This window comes from Sinohyriopsis cumingii, chromosome 15 (genome assembly GCF_028554795.1).
Source record: "Sinohyriopsis cumingii isolate HCF-2022 chromosome 15, ASM2855479v2, whole genome shotgun sequence".
In the NCBI taxonomy this organism is placed as follows: Eukaryota; Metazoa; Mollusca; class Bivalvia; order Unionida; family Unionidae; genus Sinohyriopsis; species Sinohyriopsis cumingii.
In genome coordinates this window covers 116093783-116119749 of record NC_142975.1, presented here as the reverse complement: position 1 = coordinate 116119749, position 25967 = coordinate 116093783, and the positions used below count along the sequence as shown (strand labels likewise).

General features: G+C 35.8%; 1 protein-coding gene across 2 annotated transcripts in view; it reads right to left on the bottom strand.

The window, feature by feature from the left end:
• LOC149782540 (mdm2-binding protein-like) overlaps positions 1–25967 on the bottom strand; it is a 119604-nt gene that overhangs the window by 53347 nt on the left and 40290 nt on the right. For both annotated transcript variants that reach the window (XM_089933971.1, XM_089933970.1), the window contains exons 10-12: positions 20583–20706; positions 14812–15102; positions 4176–4337 (exon numbers count right to left, since the gene is read on the bottom strand). In XM_089933971.1, coding sequence (XP_089790097.1) covers positions 4176–4337; positions 14812–15102; positions 20583–20706 — 577 coding nt within the window. The remainder of the gene's footprint in view (positions 1–4175; positions 4338–14811; positions 15103–20582; positions 20707–25967) is intronic.

Genomic DNA, 25967 nt, shown 5'->3' with positions numbered 1-25967 from the left:
CTTCCTTGCGAAAATAATTTAGCAAACTCATTTTATCCACAGAGCAAATATCAGCTTGCTTGACAACTACTTCTAAAGTGATCATAAGATCAAATTTCTCTTTTAAATACGAACTGAAACAGCTCATTAATTAGCGTAATTGTTTCGCTTCAAACACAATATCACACGTGGAAGTTAATCATCTGTAGAATCAATTATAAATTAAAGACTCATTACTGTCATTTAATCAGTTCATAAAGGAAACCAACACTGATGTCGGTAAAGTACCTTTCATTAATATAATTACACTGACTCGCTAGATTAAAATCATAGTGAGCCACTGGTTATGATCTAGATTGAGTAAACTCATTGCAACAAAACTGCTTACAACACTGCTAATTGATCATACTGCCTTTCTTTTGTTTGACGTGTTTTGATTTGCCGATAACACTGGACAACAAATTTTTACAAAAGTCATGTTACTGAAATAAAATTAGTCAATTCTTATCAATTTTTATGTGCTGAACACGAATATGACAGTCAAATTGCAAAATTGGCTCTAGTTTTTTTGTAATCTGCAAGAAATTAATGTTTACATAACGAAATGCATTCCAATAGTAAAAGGTCAACTGTAATAGCCTACCTATAAAAAATCAAGTCATTGACTACATCTTAGATTTCTTCGCCTGTCTCTTGTACAGCTGTTCGGGAGCATCTCTGAGGAGTGTCCAGCAGTAGTCAGCCAGCATTGTAGTGGACCATTTTCCCTGGTATCTTTGTTCCATTGTTGCGATATCTTGATGAAAACGTTCGCCGTGTTCATCACTAACAATACCACAGTTGCTAGGAAAGAAATCCAAATGGGAATGAAGGAAGTGAATCTTTAGAGACATATTGCAGCCAAGTTTCTTATACTTCATCAACATGTCTTCTACTAGTTCCTTATAGTTTTCTGCCCTAACATTTCCGAGGAAGTTTGTAGAAACTAGGCGAAAAGCATTCCATGCTTGTTTCGCGTCACCTTCCAGCAAGTTGTTGAACCGGTCATCTTTGAAAAGCTCTCGAATCTGAGGACCCACAAAAACTCCCTCTTTAATCTTTGCTTCGCTGAGTCGAGGGAATTTTTCATGCAGGTATCGGAATGCTGGCAAAGTCCGGTCAATGGCTTTCACGAAGTTCTTCATCAAACCTAGTTTGATGTGAAGGGGTGTTAGCAAGATTTTCTGAGCCTCAACCAGAGCTGGGTGTTGGATATTCTTCTCTCCAATGGCTACATTCTGCCTGTGAGTCCATTCCTTCCTCATGTAGTGCATTTCCCTTGCTCGGCTATCCCACTCGCATAAGAAACACATGTATTTTGTATATCCTTGCTGCAGTCCCATTAAAAGGGCAACTACCTTCAAATCACCACAGAGGTGCCAGCTGTACTTGTTATACTCAATGGAATTCAGTAGCTGCCTTAAGCTATCGTATGTCTCTTTCATGTGGACAGCATACGCTACTGGAATAGATGGAAGAATGTTTCCATTGTGCAAAAGCACAGCCTTGAGACTCAGTTTCGAAGAGTCCACAAATAGTCTCCATTCTTGTGGGTCATGAGTGATTTTTAAAGCATTCATGAGGCCCTCAATATCGGAACAGAATATCAGATTACTTTCCTTTCTGAAGAAAGGCTCCAATTGCTGGTGGCGCTTTCGATATGCAGTAATTGTGACATCTTCTTCTAGAAGATTCCATTGTTGGAGTCTTGATCCTAGCAATTCTGCCTTGTTCTTTGATAAGTCCAAATCACGAATCAGGTCATTTAGTTCTTCCTGTGTTATTCTGTGTGGGGTTGATGATGCACCACAGTGAAAATCTGGATCACTGCATGCTGATGGACCAGGAGAAGAACAGGTCGACTCACCTTTGTCTTCGTCAGATGAATCAAGAGAATATTCTGCTGGAGGTTCTGGAATAGGAAGTCCCTCACCATGTGGAACTGGTCTCAATGCAGACGGAATGTTTGGGTAGACTATTCTCGACTTCTTTCGCTTCGTTATTCCGCCGGAAAGAGGAGGAACCAAGCAGAAGTAACAGTCATTTAGGTGGTTGCTTGGCTCTGTCCACACCATTGGGACTGCAAACGGCATTGATGACCTTTTGCAATTCAACCACTGTGAAAGCTGTGTTGTACATGTAGCACAGCATATATGCGGAGCCCAAGGCTTGTCTTGGTCACCAACCTTGCATCCGAAGTAAAGATGATATGCCTTCTTCACTTGAGAATTGATACTTTTCTTCTGGTTGGCAAATGTCACTTCCCCACAAATATAGCAAAAATTGTCCGCGGTATTAACACACTTTCGAGGCATTACTGTTCTTTATTGTACGTAAATGGATAAAATAATAAGTTTTATGTAACAGTAGCTTGAACTGTCTCGCACAACGTCTAAAATATTTTAAATGCTGAACCTATCTGATTGGGCTTTATATAGTACAATGCTTACGTCAGCTTCAGCAGCCGCCTGGCATTAGTATAATAGGCCTACACATGTATAGTACACTGCTGACGTCAATTTACTTCAGCAGCCGCATGGCATTAGTATTGCATTGCATCAGAAAATGATGCAATCAACTGTGGATGATGTGAGCATGATGGTATTATGCAATGTTACATCATTATTCCGGATGTTGCTGCAGTCCTACTGGAGAAATTTACACAGTGAAACATAGAAAATGAGGTATATGAATATCTTCAAAACGAGAGCCAATACAAATTTTTCACGGTTATATTCGTGTTCGGCACACCAAAATACTACAGATTAGGGCCTTTTCAAGTCAGTAATGATTTCACTGTTGACCAGTGTAATTTGGTCGCTTAGCCCAATATGCAGCCAAGCGGTAACAGGATGTAAATGTATACACGAAGAGGAGTAGAATCAAGTATTTAGTACGCCCGGAGGGCATGATTGGCCAAATAAAGGTAGATATAGTGATTAAAGCACGAAAATAAGGACTAGCCCAACTTTTTTAAAAAGCACTTGTCGTGGACTAGCGACTTGGAAAATTTTACTTTACCCGACTTCAAAAATGACTAGTCTGGGACGTCGGGCTATGGCATTTGCTCAGCCCTGATCCAATATGTAAGTTTTAAAGATCTGATTATTTCACAGATTCCGTTCTATTACTTTGGTTCGCCTTTTAAATCAATATTGATCCACGTGACTGGATGTACAATTGCAAACAGTGTGATTTAAAAAAGAGAATGCTTGTTGCCTTTATCTATCAGTCACTCTTTCTATCTTAGCAGCATTTTATACTCGTTTTTAACCAGAATTATGTTTATGTAATATACATATGCAAACATACATTCAAGGATTTACATACCCATGCACCAGATGAAATGAGACATACAGACATACAGACCCATGCACCAGATGAAATGAGACATACAGACATACAGACAGACAGGCAGATAGGTGAGAGCCACACATGTCCTACACATGCATAGTGTGTCTAACATCGATATTTCTCCAAACTGTATACTCTAAAATTTCCAACCGTTCAAGGAAATAACATTAAAATAATCATCAAGAAGACTTGTACATGCGTCTGTCTTTTCAAGTGTGGTTGACATTTGTGCATTTTGAAAAATATAATGAACATTAATAGAAAAGCAACAGTCTAAATCAATAATAAGAGAACCTTAAGAAGTAAGAATTTTTTTCCCGTTGTCGTTCAACCTCCATTAACTGCTACGAATGAAGCTCTAAAAAATAAACATATTTTCATTATTCTTCAAGCGAGATAAATTGTAAGAACTTTTTATTCAATGATACACATTCACACAATTAAATAATACAAACTAGAGCATAAGGTAGTAATGGAAATATGATGAAGTTCTGAAGTGGGCAGAGAATATTTATTTGAAATCTGGAAGCAGCGCAAGTTAGTGGGGAGAAAAAGATGTAAAAACAATTGATCAAATATTGATAGAATTTCTTTTTAAGATCGTGAAATATCGATCCTGCTTGCAGAATGTGAGCGGTCTGTCACATTTTCTTGATCTTCATATGCCATCTTAATTGATTGAACTATCCAGAAGTGATTTGCACCAAGATGCCCTCTGGTGTTTTCAAGGGAAGATACTAACCGTGAAACCCCCTATAAGATTATTAAAGAAATAAAACTGAGTATATACGTTCAAAAATTACCAGATGGAACACGTGTATTAAAACTTCTGTCTGTTTGTCTGCTGGAGTATTTAGGCAACTTTGCTGATAATTCCTGCAGAAATTTCTGTCGCACTCTAGAAAGAAAATCCTGCAAATTTTCTTCTGATGTGGTAGTATCTTGCTCCTTCTTTTTTCTCTCAGCTTGAAAAAGAAAAGAAATCTAGTATAAATTAAATTTCAAATATCCTTTATGTTTCATACATATACCACCTCAACCATCTATGGAGAAATATTACTTGGTTTTGATGTCAAGAAAAAGGGTATCATGGAAGGCATGCACATATATATATAGACACACACATACACACACTTTTAGGGTTGGGCTAAGAAGAGTTTTTAAACCAATATGTGACCATATGTCAAACTCTAACAGGTGCTGATACCCACTGACCACAGACTAATAAAATTACTAGCTAAGATGACTGGCATTATGCAATATAAATGTGCCCTGAATGGTTGCTGGACTTTCAGGCCTAATGTCCATCACCTAATCAACTTTATCTACATAACATACACAAATTCAAACAGTCATAACTTCAATATCATTAAACCATTTTTCATCAAATTTTCAGTATAAATTAAGAATCACCACTAATTCACAAGGGGTAAGTGTCGACATCAGACACTGATTTTACGCAACATAATAAGTTAATAAGTAGGTATTGTTATTTCTTTTCTAGCAATGGATCAATTATGACTCAGGAACAAGTTCCTAAAAAATCCTAGGGTTAATACTGGATGGACTGTTGATGCTGGACTCCATGTAGTAAGGAGATTCCCAGGATCCAATGTTGACTGCACAAGTTAATTTTAATTAATTTAGAGACATAGAGAGAAATTGTGTATATATATAGATACACACACACACACACACACACACACAAACACTGTTTGGGTGGAGTTGGAAATATTTCATTATAATTAGGGACTCATCCACAGGAGAATAGGGCAAAGCGCTCAGCAGCTAGTTGTGTGCTTTGACATTTTCCTCCTGTGAAAATCATAATGGCTATTGAGAGGAAGTATATATGGTTATAAGCTATGACCCATGCCTTTGTTCCAGCAGGTAATGACACACACAGATTTTATGACTAATGGTCACTAATATTTTTAAAACAAAAGTTAAATAACTATTCAATATTAATAGCAAATGCACATTGATTCTATCAAAATATGTAAAATTTGTGGATGGGATCCACACTCCAGTGGATTGTATTCATTTTGTTGATAAAAAGCAAATTTTAAGTACATTATGTTTTTCTGTTAGGATAACTATCTATGTTACCTCCAAATCCCACCCTCCTGGAAAGATGATAAATGTCTTTCTTTCTAAAGGTTATATAGACAAAGGGAAGCAACTATTACAGGTTAACTCCCCTGTATACCTCCTGGGAGGTTATCATACTCAGATGTACCAGTTTTCACTTTTAAAAAAACCTTAAAGGATACTTGCATTGTGTGGATGGGTGAATGGGATTACTTGTAATTGTAATGTGATCAGGTATGCATCAGCAGAGAAACATAATTTGCAAACAAATTTGCTTTCTCCATCCAATACATTACCTGATCGCAATAGAAGAACAGGTAGGAGGAGATGCTGAGCATCCTATCTCTATCTCTGTCACCCAGTAGGAGCATGATTTCTCTACTAAATCGATGAGCTTCTCCTACTGTTAGTTTAGCACAACAAGAAAAAGTTTGTTTATACACTTGTGCAGGAGATCCTAGATTGTCTCTCCATCAAAAGTTCCCAGGTTAATCAAGTAAAAGTGGCAAACTCATGTCTGGGTCTAAGGTTGTGCTTTCATGAATGGAGAGTGAGTGCCACTACCAATAAGCCAATATTGATATGGATATTGTCTGTACATCTCAAGTAACATCTGTGGGTACATATGGGGTCCTGCAGCTTTGCTTGTCTTGACAGACTGAACAGAGAATGGGGTTAGAAGCACATGCACACCTGTGTGCAAGCCTCTTTAATCAAATTAATTAATAAACTAAGGGAATGTAATTGTTGGATGGCTAGCGATGGCAACCTGTTCTTAAAAAGGAAACCAGCTAGTATAATTAGAACAAGTGAACTGTCAGAACTGCATGCAGTTCAAATCTAGATACCAAAGATAACTCACTCACTCTCCATAGAAAAGTAAGAAAAGTAAGTTTTGATCATAAAGTGAAAGTCATGGATGACAGCTGCTGCAATCAGGAGGAAAGTGGTGGTTCAAACTTACATCAGTCAAAACCCGGGAAAGATTCCGTTTGTGAATAATGTTGAGTGAGTGTCTTCTGGATATGTTCATACTGGACAGCAAGTTGGAGATTATCTTGTTGTGGTCAACATCGTCTTTTCCATAAAGTCTGAATGTATCTGAAATCATGGAACAGTATCACCTAGGGGCTAACTACTTGTCTCCAAAGAGAAAAAGAAACAGGTTTGCTGTCTGAGAAATGGATGCTCATTGTGGTGTGACATCAATGATGTGACGCCTGTCATTGACAATACAAGATTTTCTGTTGTATGTCCTCAAAGTGGAGGAGCTTCAGCTGCTGCAATTCTCTCCATGACTGCAGCTACAACTCTTTTTCAATCACAACATCCCTTAATGAAGCTAGGAGTGAAGGAGGAGTTTATCTTCAATGGATGGAGTAGATGCTTGAGTGGAGTGGAAGTACATCTGGGTAGGTCTGTCACTAAATCAAGCAGATCATTGATCCAGGATGTTTCATCAAAGTGGGGCAATCAGAGCAATGGCAGTATGTGCCTTTCATTTCTTAATTATTTTCATAATTAAAATTTATGGATTTAAGGTGTAAACCAACATAATCTCCCAGATGATTAACAGAGCATCTATTTTTCGGATTGCAGAAGCATGGGCTTCTGAGGTCAGAGAACAATGAAAAAGGAGTGCAAAGCATCAGATGGCTCTAAAGGGCAAAGACTCAATGGAATATTTTTTGGAGGGACAAATCTGTATGAAGCTGTTGTCCTCTCTTGATAATAAATCTGAAAAGAAAATGATAAAGATTGTGTTGGACTTGAATATTACCTGATAGTGGAAGTACCCATGAATGTATTCCCCTACCATGAGGCAATGATCTGGTGATTGTTCCAATCTTGAAAAGGTATGTAACTACAACCTTATTGACCAACATTATCATGACCATGTTTCCATGGATATGTCTGACCCAAGTGAGGAAGGCACTGAGAATAACTTTCATTTCTTTTTTCACTGTCCACATGCCACTGGCCATCTCAAGTCCAGCAGTAAGTTCCCAACCCAAGAAACATTGTAACAGGTTCATCTCTGCACTAAGTGTGTTGAGCTGTAGACACTTCTTCACCTAAACAACATCTTGTTTCTCTAATATATTTGTTATACAGTAAAACTGTTATGAGCGACCTCTGCTATGAGCGACCACCTGTCATTTCCGACCAAATCATAATGCACAGATTGATTTTATTATTTAAACGCACTGTTATGCGCGACCACCTGCTGAATGTGACCAGCGACCACAATGTCCTGGCAAAATATACATTTCGAACTGCTATGAACGATTGCAACACAAAAAAAACCCAGATCAACACCACTGACCCTGACATAATCCTTTATAAACACGAGCTCAGGATACATGTAGTATGCAAACAAAGTGCACATTAAATATCCGGCATTATGGATTAACTGGAAAGGTAAACGATGTACTCAATTCTACACTGAAGCCCTTTCAAAAGATTTCTCACTGGGACACTTCCGGCGCTGTGTGGGTTTTCACAGAGGGAATGCTCCAAGAGATGGCAGGATTCTGAATAAATAACTGTCATCATCATCAACTACATCCACCAAGGCACTGACTTTGTAGGCAGAATTAGTAAGATGAATGAGCACATTCTGATGCAGACAAAATGTTGTAGAATTCCTCTATCGCTGCAATGAACCAAATTATGTCCAATCCATTTGTCAGACTGGCACATCCTGTCATTACATCTCCCCCATCAATGTTGGCATTGTCTTCTTCCTGTACATCCTGAGTCCAATGATACAGACTTCCATATGGAAATGATAATGATGTATCATCAGAATGCAACATCGGACAACAAAGCCTTTTGTGTCATATTGATCAAATGCAATTTCAAGGCTTGATTGGAATCTCTTGAACACTGTATTGTATTCACAGACACACTATACTCTGGTACTGTTTCTCCATATTAAGGGGTGGGGTGGAGAGGGCATCTTAACATCACCCATGAGACTCATTAATGATTCTACTGTATTCATCATATAGCATGTTTTGGTACTATTTCTGCATATGCTTGGGGATTGAGAGAGATCTCAACATCCACCATGAGACTAATCAATGATATGGACATAGGGTGTATGCTGATCATGTTCATTTTTACATAATGTGTGTGCCAGTGAGCAATTGTATTTGTAAACAAGTCTCACGTCCATCCTAAACAACATTAAATCATTTACACTTCTTGCACTTGGTTGTCATCTCTGTCGTGAAGAAGACGAACAAACGAGTGCATACAACTGCATATAAATTGAAATAAATGTAAGCCACATTATTCAAACAAAATAGAAGTGCAATAGTTGATAAGATCTTTTACTGATCGATATCACGTTACAATAATGAATGGCATAATTTCAAAAATGTTATTAAATACAGCAGAATTTTCAAAAATGTTATATGCTTCATATACAACATTTGGACTTATTTTATCACTGAAAATAAAAGAATGATTAAGTACATCATAAAATGGATTCTATGGAGGGCACCTTCACAGCATGACATTGAAATTGAAAACTGGTACATCCGGGTATAATGGTAGCTACCCAACATGTAGAAAACAGGAGTTAACCTGTTGGAGATGCTTCCTTTTATCTGTATCATATATAGGCAGAAAGATGTTTTCATCTCTCTGGAAGGGCTAGATTGATATGTATCACTTAGTTATCCTAATGTAATCTGTATTTCACGGAGAAATGATAAAAAACCACACTGTACTCCTTCAATATTTAAATATTCACAATATTTATATACATTTATACTCCATTTAGTTTAAATCCTAAATTTGCTTGCCCTGTTGTATTGTTTTCTGTGCAAGTGATTGTTGTTATTGTTGTTTTGAGCTTTAATGCCATTCTCAGTGCAAGATACATGGCGGCAGTGTATCCTCCAGGGGTGTAAAATTGAGGGTAAAAAAACCCCTAGGTGTCAGAACTGGGGGTCAAATAAAAAATGTGGGGGTCAAAAATGTACAGACAAATTTTTATATGACTTGTACTTTTTCAGCTTGAAATAGAATATTTCAACTTGTACAATATACTCTCTCTCTCTCTCTCTCTCTAAACATACAAATAAACCAACATGCACAATTAACAAACAAATGCACTGTCCATTCAAATAATAATTTTATAAGTTCATTTTTGTTTTAAAGTCATATTTTTAACAGTCTCCTTATAATCATTATGAAGCAATATTATAGCCCAACACCGTACATACAAGCCAATACAAAAAACCAAATAAATCTTTTAAACAAATGGCAGTCAAATTACTGCCTTTCATAAAATGTGTACTATCATCCGTTTCATTGTACTTCATCCTAGAACGTATTTATCCAAATATCAAGGAGGATAATGATTCATCTTCTTTCTAGTAAGTTACACTTGAACTTTAAGATCTATCTTTTATTGCAGCAAAGTTAAAAATCAACAAAATCTGCAATGACCCGCTTACTTTGTAATCCAAATAACGCATTTGTCTATGCAAGTTTACTGATTTCTATGTTGTGAAAGAATGTCTTGGGTTATAATGTGTTCTCCAGATATCTTGTGGCGAACGAGGGCAGATTTATTACAATTCTAAAACCCTGTCATGAAAGGATTATTCACTTTTGCAGTCTTTGCAATCATGCGATCATAAGTCACACACACCGGTAATCCTAATGTATGAATACCGTATTCCAGTCAGGGGTATTATTTTCTCCATTTTTCATTAAAGTTAGATCCACAGTTACTCTTTTGTGTTCTGCTTCTTTCACTTTCTTTGCTAATGATTTTTAGTGCACGTCATTTTAATCTGGAGATCACTTTCTAGTGCGACAAGCATTGAGATTAAACATCTGAGCTTGATGGAAATCGCGTGAGAGCTCGCGATATTAGGGGAAGCTACTCCGTCATAATATTGCCTATGCTAGTCTGGTTTATTGTTTCGAATGTTCCCTGCGTTGCACTCTGCTATACAAATAGAGGAGCGCAAGGCAAGGAACAAAGCGGGGAACCAGTCAATGCCTATGCTCGAAGTTTATACGATGCCATCCCTCGTCCAATGCATTGGGTAGTAAATAAATCCTGATCACATTATGAAAATCCTTTGCATCAAAAAAATGCACAGAAACAAAATGTGTGCGTCAATTTTCTGTAGCATGCGTCTCTGATGCACAAATGTGCGTAAAGGGAAACACTGCATGGCGGCCAACATAACTGGTGGAGGAAGAACCCAGAAAACCCCCAGTAAGAACCACTGGCCCATGGGAAGCTACTGGCAAGTTTTCTCATATACACACAATGGTTGAGCCCAAGACTCAAACCCATGCAGACAGAGGTGAGATGGCAGTGATCAGTAAAGGTGAATGCTTTAGACCACTCAGCTGCCTGTGTAAGTGAAATGATGTCTACAATGCCATCAAAGTATCAATAAGTACATGTACATTAGATGACATGTGGTCTAATCTTCAGTTATGCCAAAAATAGCAGTTACTTTGAATTCAGAGATCTGACACTTACGTTAGTGAGTACAAAGGTGTCACTGGTTAGCAAATTACATTACTAATGCCTGGCATTACACTGAACCATACATATTAACATAGAAAAAAGTCAAATGAAACACTAAAAATATATACCAAGGAGACCATGTCCAATTAGTTAAAAATAAATATGTTAAGTTAACAGTGTCTTAAGAATTAGACCTAGGAAAAAGGGTGAGATAGAATGTGGGCTGTCTGTAAAGATCATTATTCTTAGGACATGTATTGTATTTAAAGTAAGAATCTTGTGACTACAGATGTGAAATGTTGTCAATATAAATTCACACAAGCTAACACATTTATACTCAAAATTCACCACTCAAACAGACAATTCAGGATAGTCCATTAGGACCTGACTGTTTCCCTCCTTGTTTTCAATTGTATGGGGCTTTGATTCCTATAACACAAAGCTCCTCTGTACATAATCATCACATCACAGCACTGAATAATAATGAAAGGTGAGTATTCACAAAGATTGGCAAACCACAAGACATAAAAAGTGATGTAAAATATCTGTCATTACTTCATCAAAACAAACCATATATATTCACATACAAGTTGAATCCAAATGCAGATAACTTAGACTCTAATCTGCCACTGCATAATGTGCCAGTATATCATGGGCTATGTTGTTTTGTTCTACTGATTACTCCTAGCAAACTGCAAGGACCCAGATCTGATAGCAAATTATGTGATGGCAGATCTAGGTCTGTGAGGTCTGCGGTTAGACTAGACTTATAAGCCAGTACATAAACAACTCTAAAATATGTATTTTAGTCTGGATACAGAAGTTCCTCAGAATACCTACTGTCAAGTCCATCATAATGCTCACTGGATTAAATTCTCCAGCCATAATGGACAAGAATCTGAAATACTGGGTGGGGAGAGGTGCCAATTTAGACAGATATTACAATGTATTTCGATGATAATAGCCAAACTTTCATTCTTTTCACACTTATAAGTGATTATACATGGCGAATCTCTATGAAGGATGCTGGTATTAATTTAATATAATGAGAACAATCAATATTGGATGAGTTTTGGGCCAAATTTGTACTGTTAATATTAGTTTAATGTGCACTAAAATGAAAACAGCTAGTACCATTTTCACACTTGAATTAGAGTAAAAATCTTAAAGTGAATATGCACACAACTGTAAGGCAATAAAACAGTGATGTATAGAAAGAGATGCTTAATTTCTGCTGTTTTTTTTACAAAATTCAAATGTATACTTTAATTTTCACACACAGTGATCCTTAAATTTTAGACTTCATTCGTATGAAAAATTAAATGTTCAGTTAGAAAACAAACTTGAATGTATAAAAAAAAATGTACCAAAACTAATGATGACTGGTATGGATCAACTGCGTAAAACAAATTAAAGGGCATGAAACATTAAATGAATTACCATAATACCATAAGAGATTGATAGATCATATCAATTACCATAATATCATAAGAAATTGATAGATCATATCAATTACCATAATATCATAAGAAATTGATAGATCATATCAATTACCATAATATCGTAAGAAATTGATAGATCATATCAATTACCATATCATAAGAAATTTATAGATCATTATCAATTACCATAATATCATAAGAAATTGAAAGATCATATCAACTGCCATAATATCATAAGAAATTGATAGATTATATCAATTACCATAATATCATAAGAAATTTAAAGATCATATCAATTACCATAATATCATAAGAAATTGATAGATCATATCAACTGCCATAATATCATAAGAAATTGACAGATCATATCAATTACCATAATATCATAAGAAATTGATAGATCATATCAATTACCATAATATCATAAGAGATTGATAGATCATATCAATTACCATAATATCATAAGAAATTGATAGATCATATCAATTACCATAATATCATAAGAAATTGATAGATCATATCAATTACCATAATATCGTAAGAAATTGATAGATCATATCAATTACCATATCATAAGAAATTGATAGATCATTATCAATTACCATAATATCATAAGAAATTGAAAGATCATATCAACTGCCATAATATCATAAGAAATTGATAGATTATATCAATTACCATAATATCATAAGAAATTTAAAGATCATATCAATTACCATAATATCATAAGAAATTGATAGATCATATCAATTACCATAATATCATAAGAAATTGATAGATTATATCAATTACCATAATATCATAAGAAATTTAAAGATCATATCAACTGCCATAATATCATAAGAAATTGATAGATTATATCAATTACCATAATATCGTAAGAAATTGATAGATCATATCAATTACCATATCATAAGAAATTTATAGATCATTATCAATTACCATAATATCATAAGAAATTGAAAGATCATATCAACTGCCATAATATCATAAGAAATTGATAGATTATATCAATTACCATAATATCATAAGAAATTTAAAGATCATATCAATTACCATAATATCATAAGAAATTGATAGATCATATCAACTGCCATAATATCATAAGAAATTGACAGATCATATCAATTACCATAATATCATAAGAAATTGATAGATCATATCAATTACCATAATATCATAAGAGATTGATAGATCATATCAATTACCATAATATCATAAGAAATTGATAGATCATATCAATTACCATAATATCATAAGAAATTGATAGATCATATCAATTACCATAATATCGTAAGAAATTGATAGATCATATCAATTACCATATCATAAGAAATTGATAGATCATTATCAATTACCATAATATCATAAGAAATTGAAAGATCATATCAACTGCCATAATATCATAAGAAATTGATAGATTATATCAATTACCATAATATCATAAGAAATTTAAAGATCATATCAATTACCATAATATCATAAGAAATTGATAGATCATATCAATTACCATAATATCATAAGAAATTGATAGATTATATCAATTACCATAATATCATAAGAAATTTAAAGATCATATCAACTGCCATAATATCATAAGAAATTGATAGATTATATCAATTACCATAATATCATAAGAAATTGATAGATCATATCAATTACCATAATATCATAAGAAATTGATAGATCATATCAATTACCACAATATCATAAGAAATTGATAGATCATATCAATTACAATAATAAGAAATTGATAGATCATATCAATTACCATAATATCATAAAAAATTGAAAGATCATATCAATTACCATAATATCATAAGAAATTAAAAAATCATATAAATTACCATAATATAATAAGAAATGTTTTAAATCATATCATCAATTACCATAATAATACAAAAGGGAATTTGGTAGTATATTAATTTGTAAATCCAGAGAGCATTTTGACATTTCGAGTCTTTCTTGCTATGTGAGAAGTAGATTTTAAATTATGAATTATAAATTTTTCCACCAGTAAAATGTCATATAAACAAAATCTGTAATCTATTTTTACAAGCAACATGACTTTCTAAGACAACAAACAAGTTAACGAGTATAGTAACTTAAGTTTTTCTTTTTCCATGCTGCTGTTTCTCACATTAGACAATGGTATTCATGCACCACTTAAAAATAAAAGGGAATCCAATGCAGAATTTAAATAATTTCTGACAGTAATTTCTCTTTGTGTTCTCAAAAAGAACTCCTGATTGAGGTACTGAGGTTCAATGAAACATGTTAACTGCAACTTTTCTGTATTTATACATATAATTTGTTACAAGAAAACTGTTAAAATCAAAACCTGAGATATACTTTTATATCACTATCACTGACAGCAAATAAATGAAACAAAAGTACCTGCCCATTTCTGGAGTAATTTATACTGAATAATGGAGATATCTCTTTGAATGTTGACAACAATATCAGAAGTCAGTAATGGAAGGCTTTCTAAATCATATTCCATATTCAGTTCATCCTCTGGTCTTCCAAGCAGTGAGCACATATATAACTGGTCCATTATTCTGCCATTGATCTCATATGGGGATCTCAGCAAATGGGCCATGGCTGAGACTTCTGAAGGGTCTCCATCAGGGGAAGTAATGAGGAAATATAGAAATTCATACTGGTCTTGATACTCCTCTTCTGGCTCTACAATATTGATAGAAGTATGAGATCTTGCATAAGTGTTCACAAAATTTGAAATGTATTCAATAAGTCAAATATTATAGGCCATACTAAATTATTTCCCTACAATTGTGAACATAAACAAGAATTTATATTCTATTTTAAGAGTATTGACTTCCAAACCATGACAGAAGTTTATTTATGTGAACCACCAGTTAAACCTAGACTTTTGAGGGAATGCAGTTTATATTTACACAAATTTGACCCAATATTTGAGTGATTTTGTGACTCATGACATGCTTCATTATAACACTATTGCAGATATAACATGGTACCACTGTGAAATGCAGGAACAAATACATGAATGTAAATTTGTATATATACAATATATGTATAGTATGTATGCTGTATCAATGATATACCATGAGATGTATACATTTTTCATTAAAAGGAACTGAGGCTTGCTGAGTTTCCTTTTAATAAAATATTTATACAACCAGTAAAATTCCTTTTCTTTCCTGGTTTGGGAACTCCAGTTGGGGTTGTGAGTAATTGCAATAAGTGTTATATCATTGAACGTGTGGCATGGGGAGGAGAAGGGTTCAGTGACCGGGCTTCTGTACAGTTTCTTTGTCATCCAATCAGATCTATGAAGGTTGATCCTTTTGTGTAGCTTTTCAGTTTCTCAGATATACTGAAGGCTACAGATCTTACATGTGATGAGATACATTACATTCTCTGGTTTGCACGTTTGGACTATGTATGATTAGCTTTTCTCTAATCACTGTGCTAGAAAATGTTCTGGTCTCTATCATACGTTGACAGGTTTTGCACCTTTTACTGCCACTGGGGCCAGATTGACTAGGGTGGTCTTGATTAGTGATTGGCATTAACTTCGCCCTGACTAGGATGTCCTTGAGGTTTTTTGGGTCTCGGGTAGGCTACTATAGATTTGTTCGGGTGAATTAACTTTAGTGCGTCCAACAATTCCACAATGGGCTAGAGTTTCCTGATGATTTTACCTACTTTGGGGTTATCTGGATGGTAAGTTAGGATAAATGGTATCCTATCAGCCTTTTCCTTCTTTCCATATTTTAGTAGCTCATCACAGTTTGTTTGCTTAGCCCTTTGGGATGCCTCCACAATCAGGTCTTTGTGGTAGCCTCAGTAAATTAAATTTTACATAGTTCTTCAGAACTTTTTTAATGAAAGTTTCATTGTCTGAGCAAATCCTGCATATCCTCAGTGCCTGGCTATATGGGATGTTCCTAATGCAGTGTTTTGGATGACAGCTGGTTGAGAGGAGACACTGGTGTTTGTCTCTTGGTTTTAAGTAGATGTCTGTATGGAGTTTATTTTCTACCAGTCTGGTTGTGGTGTGCTGGAAAACGTGGTTTGAGTTGGAGACTTCTGCCATGAATTTTATTGAAGGATGGAAGTTGTTTGCCTTTGATATTAAATCATCATGACTTTCTCTTCCATGTTGCCACTTCATTTCTATATCATCGATAGAGCATACCCACTGGTATGGTGTAAGTTTAACCAATGCTAAAAGTTGACCCTCCAGTTTTCCCATAAAAATATTAGCATATGAAGGGGCCATTTATATATATAAATGTGAATTTTCTGCTTTCAATAGCTAAAACTTTTACATGAAAACCAATACTGCAGTTCAAAACATAACATGATCAGCAATTACTGACTCAAACTGCTGAGTTATTCTCCATAAGTTATTAGGCAAATCTCATACATTGAATCCACAAGTAATTCCACTGACAATATGCACACACACACACACACAGAGCGTTAAAATATTCAATAATTTTGTCACAGGTCATATGGGTCTGAATTCAGTGGAAAAACAGCACAATCATGTAATGAATGATGAAGCACATTTGCTGTTTTATATGCCCCAAGTCAGTAAAAGTTAGTTTGCATTTGAAGCTGCTGTTGGCAGCGTTTGTAAGCAAACTTTTTCCCTGCAGAAAGGAAAATTTCACGTAGAGCTGTAGTACATGTTGACATATATTTGAAAAGGTTTATCTGCCTAAGTTTCAGAACCTAACTTTTAACTGATGCCATGCAGCAGTATTGTGCCATTAAATATTATACATACATCTGTTTAATCCAAGACTTTACATTACTCAATGCTATAGCGAGTTCTTGTATGCCTCAGTATGGTGTAAGATCTATACAACATGATGTGTGTACTGTCAGCAAGATTTATGGACTGATTTCATATGACTGATCATATGGCAAAAAAGTGATCTCAACTGGGATGTGATCTGATTTTAGACAAATTAACAGACTGTAAAAAGTGGTCTTGATTGGGGCATGGTTTGATTTGAGACCACTGATCAGACAATGTAAAAAGTGGTCTGATTTGAGAAAAGTGATCAGTAAAAGGTGGTTAGAATTTAAAGATGGTATGATTAGACTACATTTTGTTCTACATAATAACCTAGAATAAGTAACTGATGCTGGTACAGTGTGACCCTGCTATAACATGGTAGTTGGGAGCCACAGAACCTGACCATGTTATAGACCAAACTGTGTTATAAGTAACCAGGTCAGTTACCTGAAGAAAATGATAGATGTACCAAAAACAATGTGCAGGGGTAGGGGGTAGGTAATAAATGCAGGCAGTAAAATACGTGTTTCACTGGCACAGTTACCATCTTAAAAAGATGCATATTAAATGAGAAATACACCTGTAGTGAAAACAGAGAAGGTATATATAATATTTTACTTAATTTAGAGAACCTTGGATTAGTAGACATATTTGTATACTGTTTATATATACATGACTAATGTATAGGATGAATAGAGTACCAACACTGTGTACTCACTGGCAAATCTCATTACATACATTGAATCCACGAGTAATTCCACTGACAATATGCACACACACAGAGATTTAAAATATTCAATAATTTTGTTACAGGTCATATGGGTCTCAATTCAGTGGAAAAACAGCACAATCATGTAATGAATGATGAAGCACATTTGCTGTTTTATATGCCCAAGTCAGTAAAAGTTAGTTTGCATTTGAAGCTGCTGTTGGTAGCGTTTGTAAGTATAAACTTTTTTCCTGCAAAAAGGAAACTTTCACGGCACAGTAAACATGTTCCAGTTGGAAAATGAAAAAAATCCATCAGATTCCATTGCTTTTATTTAAGTTTGGTACTGACTTCCTTTGAAGAAAGGTTCTTTGCTGTTATTGAAGTCATTGCTAAAGGATAGCTTTGGAGAACCAAACAAATGCATGTCTTATTGTGGTGGCAACATCAAATAATTGTATTGCATGATTTTCATAACAACTGGTGCTTCAAAGGTAATGTTTTCTTTGAAATTTCAGCAAACTATTTTATCTGGTGCACATTTTAAGAAAAGGAATTGGCCACCATATGGCCGATGATAGTTACTATTTCTACCTGCCTACTGAATAGAGCAACAAGATGTTGGTTTGTAAAAAAAATTTTTTACATTTGTGGTGCTGCATTCCATGCATGCATCAGAAATTTAACAAATGGTCAACAGACAATAGAGATGCAGGTGTTCTGGTCTGAGATGGATTACTACAGAAAATGTGAGTATTCTAAAGGATTTAATTCTGAGTGAAAAGAAGAGGAATTTTACTTACCATCCACATACAAATGTCAGTCTATGTAAATACATTAAATACTAGCAAGTGACCAAAAATTTGATGAAAGATAGATTATGTGATAATGCCTCATCCGGCTGATCTCCGCTACCAGAAATGTCAAAAACAAAAAAGCGGATATATCACAACATACAATACTCATGCTAGATGTCAACATAAGTGGATTATGATATAACAATGCACTGTTAAGATGGTTTGTCCATATGGACAAAAAATTTGTTTAGGTAACAACAGAAAAATGTCAGTGCATTTTATATCAAGTGTGCAGCTTCCTCTCATGGGGCCTCTGAATTTCTCCACTTCAAACTGATGGGTGTATATACAAGTTCAAACAGCCAACAATGTTGCCAAAACAAAAAATTGGCAGATAGTATTTTTTTGCCCTCAATAAGGAAAAAAAAAATCAGCTTGTGACATTGCCAAAGCCCTATGCGATCTCAGAATAAACTTTCTACACATTACTTTTCATACTTTTAAGAAGAACAAACTATTTTTTTTTCTTCTTTTGTTAGAGCGTCCACCTTGGATGCGGGAGGTCGTGGATTCGATCCCCAGCTGAGTCATACCAAAGACTTACAAAAATGGTACTAAAAGCTGCCTCGCTTGGTGCTCAGCATTATGAGGTTAGTGTTAGGACTGGTCAGCCTGGTGTCAGGATAATGTGACTGGGTGGGACATCATGCTACATTTCTGTGGTATGATGCCCCAGTGCTAGACATCACTATAAACTGCCATACTGCAGACATTGTAGAGATACGACTAAAAAATTGTTAAAGCTACGTTAAAAATCCAAATTACATGTACACACACAATTTTTTTGTATACAAGAAAAATACATATAAAATGTCAGCAGCCATGCCACAATCGTCTTGTATTATTCATATCTCTTCCCAAAAATGATAATAAATGTTTTATGTTTTTTGGTACTTTTAACATTTCAGGAGCCACACCATGATCGTGTTATATTCAAATTTGTGTTATAATGGAGTGTGCTACAGCGGGGTCACACTGTATTTGGAAGCTAACTTACATCTTTTGGAATGGATCCAATTCATCACCATAATATTAATTTGCACATCTAGGTTATTATTGCAGCAAATATATTCAAAGTTTATTTGATATTCCATCCCAATATATGTTCTCCTAACGTAATGTGACTGGTTAATATATTTGAAGTTGAAAGCAAAGTTTTAAGTAAATTATGTTTCTCTGATAATACTTACCCATCCACATTACTTAAAACCCCTTCCAACCACATCACCATAAAAGCATCCTCATTAGTGTATTGCTCAGCTAAAAACATGTACTTATAAATCTTGTTGAAACTTCCTCTGCTACTCTGTACTGACTTATATTTTAATCATTACTTGCCATTTCAAGTGTCATGTTTTGTAACAGATGCCATATTAAACCTTTGACACGGGAAGAGTTGAATGTTTCAGTATGGTGAAATTCTTTTTCACAGAACTATCTGTTTAAATACAAAAATATATTAATCGACTTTTTAAGAGGCCTTAGCCTTGTGTACACTATAGTGAAAACACAGGCTTAAACCCTGTCTTCAATGGGTATTCTAGCAGTAGTGAACTGTTTAAAACATGTCTCTCATGATGAACAGGCCAGATCCAATGAGCTTGTTACTATCTACTGTTCATATAAAGGCTCTCTCTGAGAAGTAGGCACAGCCTAATCCATTGACAAAGCAAATGAATTTGGGAAAGGAACGCAACACAGTTGTATACCAGATGAATTTTTTGTGACAGGTAAAATAAAAAAGTCAAAACTTTGAGCTTTAACACAAACACTGTGGGCAAAAATATTTTTGTTAACTAATACATACCTTGTACAAACAATATATCATAAATGATACTATCCTTCCAGGATGTAGTTGACAAACTGGTTTTCTCACACAGCACTCTTTGGCCATTATTTGGGTAGACAGGAAGTCTCATCAGCAAACCATTCTGTAGTATTTAAAGATAAAGCAGGACACAAAGTAATAATTGCTGAGAATAATCCATATAGTAATAATGAAATATAGGAATCTTTATTAAAACACAAAAAAGTTGTTTCCCCTGCATTTTCTTAAATGAAATATAAAATGAATTTTCCAAGACTATTACATATTAATTGTCAATCTAAATTTCAATGAAGTTATTTACAAGCATCTAGAAGCAAGCTAGGTAAGTATTTTCTGGTAACTAAAACCTTTTTGATAAAATCTTGAATCGCAAGCAACACAAAAGCACATTTTCTGGTACATTGATTCTCTGAGAATACATACCTGATCACACGTATGTTGGCGATATAGCGTGCAACCTTCTAGATCCAGCACTATTAAAAATATGGAAATAAATCTTTCCTGTGTATTATAATGAACAAAGGGCTCATTCCATTCCCTTGCTGCCCCACCCCCCCAATGTGTTACTAGTTTAAAAGCTGATTGACATGCCCATGAGTATGCTTGCATGGCAGGAGGCTGGGAGGATTTTTTGGGTGATCAAGTAAGTATTTTCAGAGAAAGCAGATTTTTAAGTAAATTAAGTTTCTATGAGAATACTTACCCAATCACATTACTTTAGGAATATTAACCTGCTACCTTACGAATCCAGCCCAACTAAAAGACAAAAACTGTCTATTGTTATTTGAATAGACAAAGGGCAATATCTCTTGTACATGACCTACTCTTACCACCACCAGCTGTCACTAGGTTTTACCTGAGCAATAAACTAACAAGGATGCTTGCATGGTGGGGTGGCTGGGAGGGTTTTTAAGTAATGTGTTTGGGTAAGTATTATTGGAGAAACATAATTTACTCAAACTCTGCTTTCTCCTTCAAATAAGTTAACCAATCACATTAAGTTAGGAGAATAGGTAATGGGACAGAATGCTGAACATCTGACCTCTATCTTGGGTATTGTTTTAGGGAATGATGGTTGGCTTACTCATGTGCGGAATAATCTATTCTCCTAACTATGTAAACAACATGGACTAGGGTCACTTAACCTTTGACCTTTACATACAGTTAAGATGAATACTGAAATCTCCTGACCTATAAAATTTCACTGGCAAATCCAGTGAACTACCAGGCTGTGTTGATTGGTTTAGTTGAGTCTGGTGGCCATCTGGGCTGCTGCCAATGGACCTACCAGATTCAAGGTGTGCTGCATCGATGTTAAATCTCTGAGATAAGAATTCGAGAAGGTTAAATCTGCATGCCAGCCAACAGCTTCTATTATGTCTTGGACTGAAATATTATGTTTGAACATGACACTCACAGAGACGACGCAAAACCTTATTAGTGGTAATCTTCATGTCAGAGTATGCCAAGTGTATAACCCACTTTGGCCATGAAGCAAGGGCTTGAAAGGTGATCTCCTGATTTCCAGTTTTCACTGGAAGGAAGAGGTTTTTGTGCATGCCATGACTTGTCTGTGTGTTTGAAGTAGTGCTTGAAAGAGTGAGCAGGATCTTACATGGCTTCTGCTCTTGACCTGCCTATAGAAGAGATCGAGTGAATGATGACTTTTGGGTTACCAATGAATGATAACCTATATTTGGCTACAAAGGACCATCAAACCTTCCAATCTGAACTCAAGATAGTTCAGGTCAATGAAAAGAGCATTCATCTCAATAGTTCAGGTCAACGGAAAGGGCATTCATCGTGCTTACCATGCATGCGAAAGCTAAAGCTATCAGGAACCATGGCTCATGTGATAGTAACTTTTGTGATATGTGAGTTAGAGGCTTGAACTGATTTGAACTTAGCCCTGTTAAAACCCAGGATACGTTTCATTTTCACAGAGTGAGGGATTTTGGTCGAATGAGATCAAAATTGGCTAAAAAATCTGATGGGTCTTTATCATGTCCAATATCATGCAGCAGTAGCCTCTGATAGTGATTGGGGCCCAACTATTTCTCCTAAAAGAGTTAGAGAAAAAAGTCAGACAGTTGAGGGATTGAGGTACTCTGAGGGCTGGTGTTATTGGTCTGGTGCCAGTCCCAGAAAACAAGCCACTTTCCATCATAAAGGGCCTTCTTCCTCTTGAGAGTCATTCCACAAATGAAGGTTTAAATTGTTTATCTTGTAAGACTGCCTTGTTAAGAGCCAAGTGTGTAGAAGAAGAGGGTTCAGGCCGTGTTAGAACACATGTAACAGTTGTTGCTTGAGAAGATTCAGATTGGCTGGAATCTTCATTGGCAGATCTATTCCTTGACCAAGTAGATCAGTAACCCAGGCACTGTCCCATCTGAGAGGGGCTATCAGAATCATCTTGCATTTCTAACCCCATAACTTCTGGATTATTTTTGGTATCAGGACCATGGTGGGTGGCGGGGGGTGGGGGGTGGGGCAAATGCCCACAACCCTCCCAGGGAGCCCCAAGTGGCCAAGTGGTCTAAAGCACTCTCCGTTATGGATCACTGCAATCTCACCTATGTCTGCGTGGGTTCGAGTCTAGGATTCGGCCAATGTGGGTACGTGAGAAAGCTTGCCAGTAGCTTCTCGTGGGTCGGTGGTTCTTCCCGGGTTCTTTCTCCACCATTAATACTGGCCGTCATACATAGCCTATCGTGTGCTGATAAATGGCGTTAAACCCCACAACAACAACAACAACAATAACCCTCCCAACTGAATGACGGTGATTTCACGGCCCAAGCATCTGAATCTGGGACTGGAAAGATAAGGTGAGTAACTTGTGATCTCTCCTTGGACACCACCAATGTGCGTTGATCTGAGTGAAGACCAAATGATGGAGAGACCACTCCATGTGAAGAACCTGACCTCCTCTGGATAAACTGTCAGCCAAGATACTGAGTCTGCCAGTAATGTGTCTGCTTTGCACATTGATATGGAAATTGTTGCACCAACAAAGACACTACCAAATCAGAACACAGGTCAGGTGATTTGGTGACGTCGTTTGAGGAGATAGGTCACCACCACAGATTTGCCAGACATAATGATTACTGTTTTGACTGAAAACTTATCTTTCCAGAAAGTTGAAGGCTGACTCAAGGAGTTCAATGATCCTGATTAAGCAAACATGAGTTAGTCACATCAGAATTAGGCTGGTGATAAGCGCCATACACAGTTGAGCAAAAAGATGGGATGGATGATGGTCAAATTTTTCCCAGTTCATAAGTTCAGGTCCACTGAAACGGCATGCAATTCGCTCACCCCCCATGCTGAAAGTAAAGCGATCAGGAAGGTTCCATTTCTTTTCAACATCTGCATGCCATTCAAAGAAAATACACACAAAAATATAGAAAATCACATCCCCAGTTACACAGTGGTTCTTGGAGCTAAATCATACAAAACTGAGGAAAATATAAAAAAAACCCAACAAAAACAACAAAATTTACAGGCCCAGTTACACAGTGACTCTTGGAGCCAAATTATACAAAGCTGAGAGTTGAGGTTGTTGTTCAGTTAGGCCATATTTACATGACAGTATTTTATGGCTGTTGCTACATTAGCTCATATTTACGCTGAGGGCTGTTCCAGTAAAACATATACCCCCCAGGGGAAGGCACTTTCAAATTCAACCAACCCACGACAGAAGCAATTTAAAAAAAATTATGATCCACTGTCAGATGTGTTTTAATCGAGAAACACTGCCCCCTACAGAAGTATATTTTTTAACATAATTTCTGGCTGTGGGTTAGTGGGCAGTAGAAGCGATTTTAATATTGGGTTAGGGACAGAAGCGATTTAAATGACAGCTGGCTGGAGGTAATCTACTGAATTCATATACATCATATAATCTACTGCATATTTTATATTGTATTCATTCATTATAATCAGTCTTTTGTCCTTTTGTTTGTTTGTCTGTCAGCCAAGTATGTCTCTGATACTGTGAAATCACAGATTTTCATGGTGGCTTATTATTTGTAGATGTCATTGATCAGTCCCTTAATACCTACTAATTTAACATCCATGAATACAGATTTTATAATAGATATTTCTATTCTAATACAGAAATCATGAATCTGTATCCTCACTAAACTCCGTGTTTCCTAAAGTGATCAATATGTCTTGCTATTTTTCTTTGTTCTCAGGCATGCTGCTTTTGATTAGAATAATAGTTAAATCTTGTATTGCTTTAAATGTGTGGTCAGATTCTATGATTCATTGTTATTATTTTTTCCAGTAAATGTTTTGGTAAACTTATATGATTTGTCAGAAAAAAACACAATGATGCCTGTGGAAGTGATGTTGCATCATTTGTCTACTTTTACACTATATCATTTCTTGTAAGAACATCTTTTTCAGTTACCGATGTCTTATTTTTATGCCTTTTTGCAAGACTAATATAAAGTTATAAAAAAATATAGCAAGTCAAACATTTTTATATCATAGATTTAAAAAATGGATGAAAGTCAAGGAATCATTTTTCCCAGAGCACTCATAAAATCAATGTCATTGCAGTTAACTGTATTGTCAACAGCATCATAATCATCACTGATGGCCTAGCAGTAACATTCTGCACTTTCAATCCAGTTGTCACAGGTTCTATCTCCCACTTCTAGTCTTTCATATGAGACTTATACCTATGGCCTGAGGGGCTTTCATGGCAGAGTGGTATAAGATGCTTGTCTTGTGATACAGATCTGAGGGGCTTCCATGGCAGTGGTACAAGATGCTTGTCATGTGATTACTTGCCTCCAATGTGTAAATGAGAATGTTGCCAGTTACTTGTGGAAGGTCAGTGGTTCTACATAAGTAGTGTTTGGTGTCTCAAAAGGACTTGGATTTTCTTCAGCAGTAAAACTGGCTGCCATATATAGATTCCCTTCATCTGAAAATGGTGTAAAGGCCATACTGATCTACTGAAACCCGGAGATCTCATGTCTAAATGACTTCAGCTGTTGGAGATAAACGTCACCTCAACAGAGGCTCCATGTGCCCAAGTGTACTAAGGTGCTTGCTTTTACATCACTTAAACATCTCACAGAGTGAGTTTGTGTCACAGATCAACCAATTCAGGTTGGTGGTCTTTTGGGGTTCTTCCTCCACCTAATATATTGTTAAAAAAATCATCAAAAACCCCAAAATCAAACCACACTGAATCAACCAACTAATCAACCAAGGCAACAGCAGCAAAGGTACTAGTCAATCATTTTTGCCACATCTGTATGAGTTTATAAATTTTGACTCAAGTAACTTTTGTAGACCTTAGAATATCGTCAATTATGCCTTTGTGACAGTTACCTAAAAGTCATCATC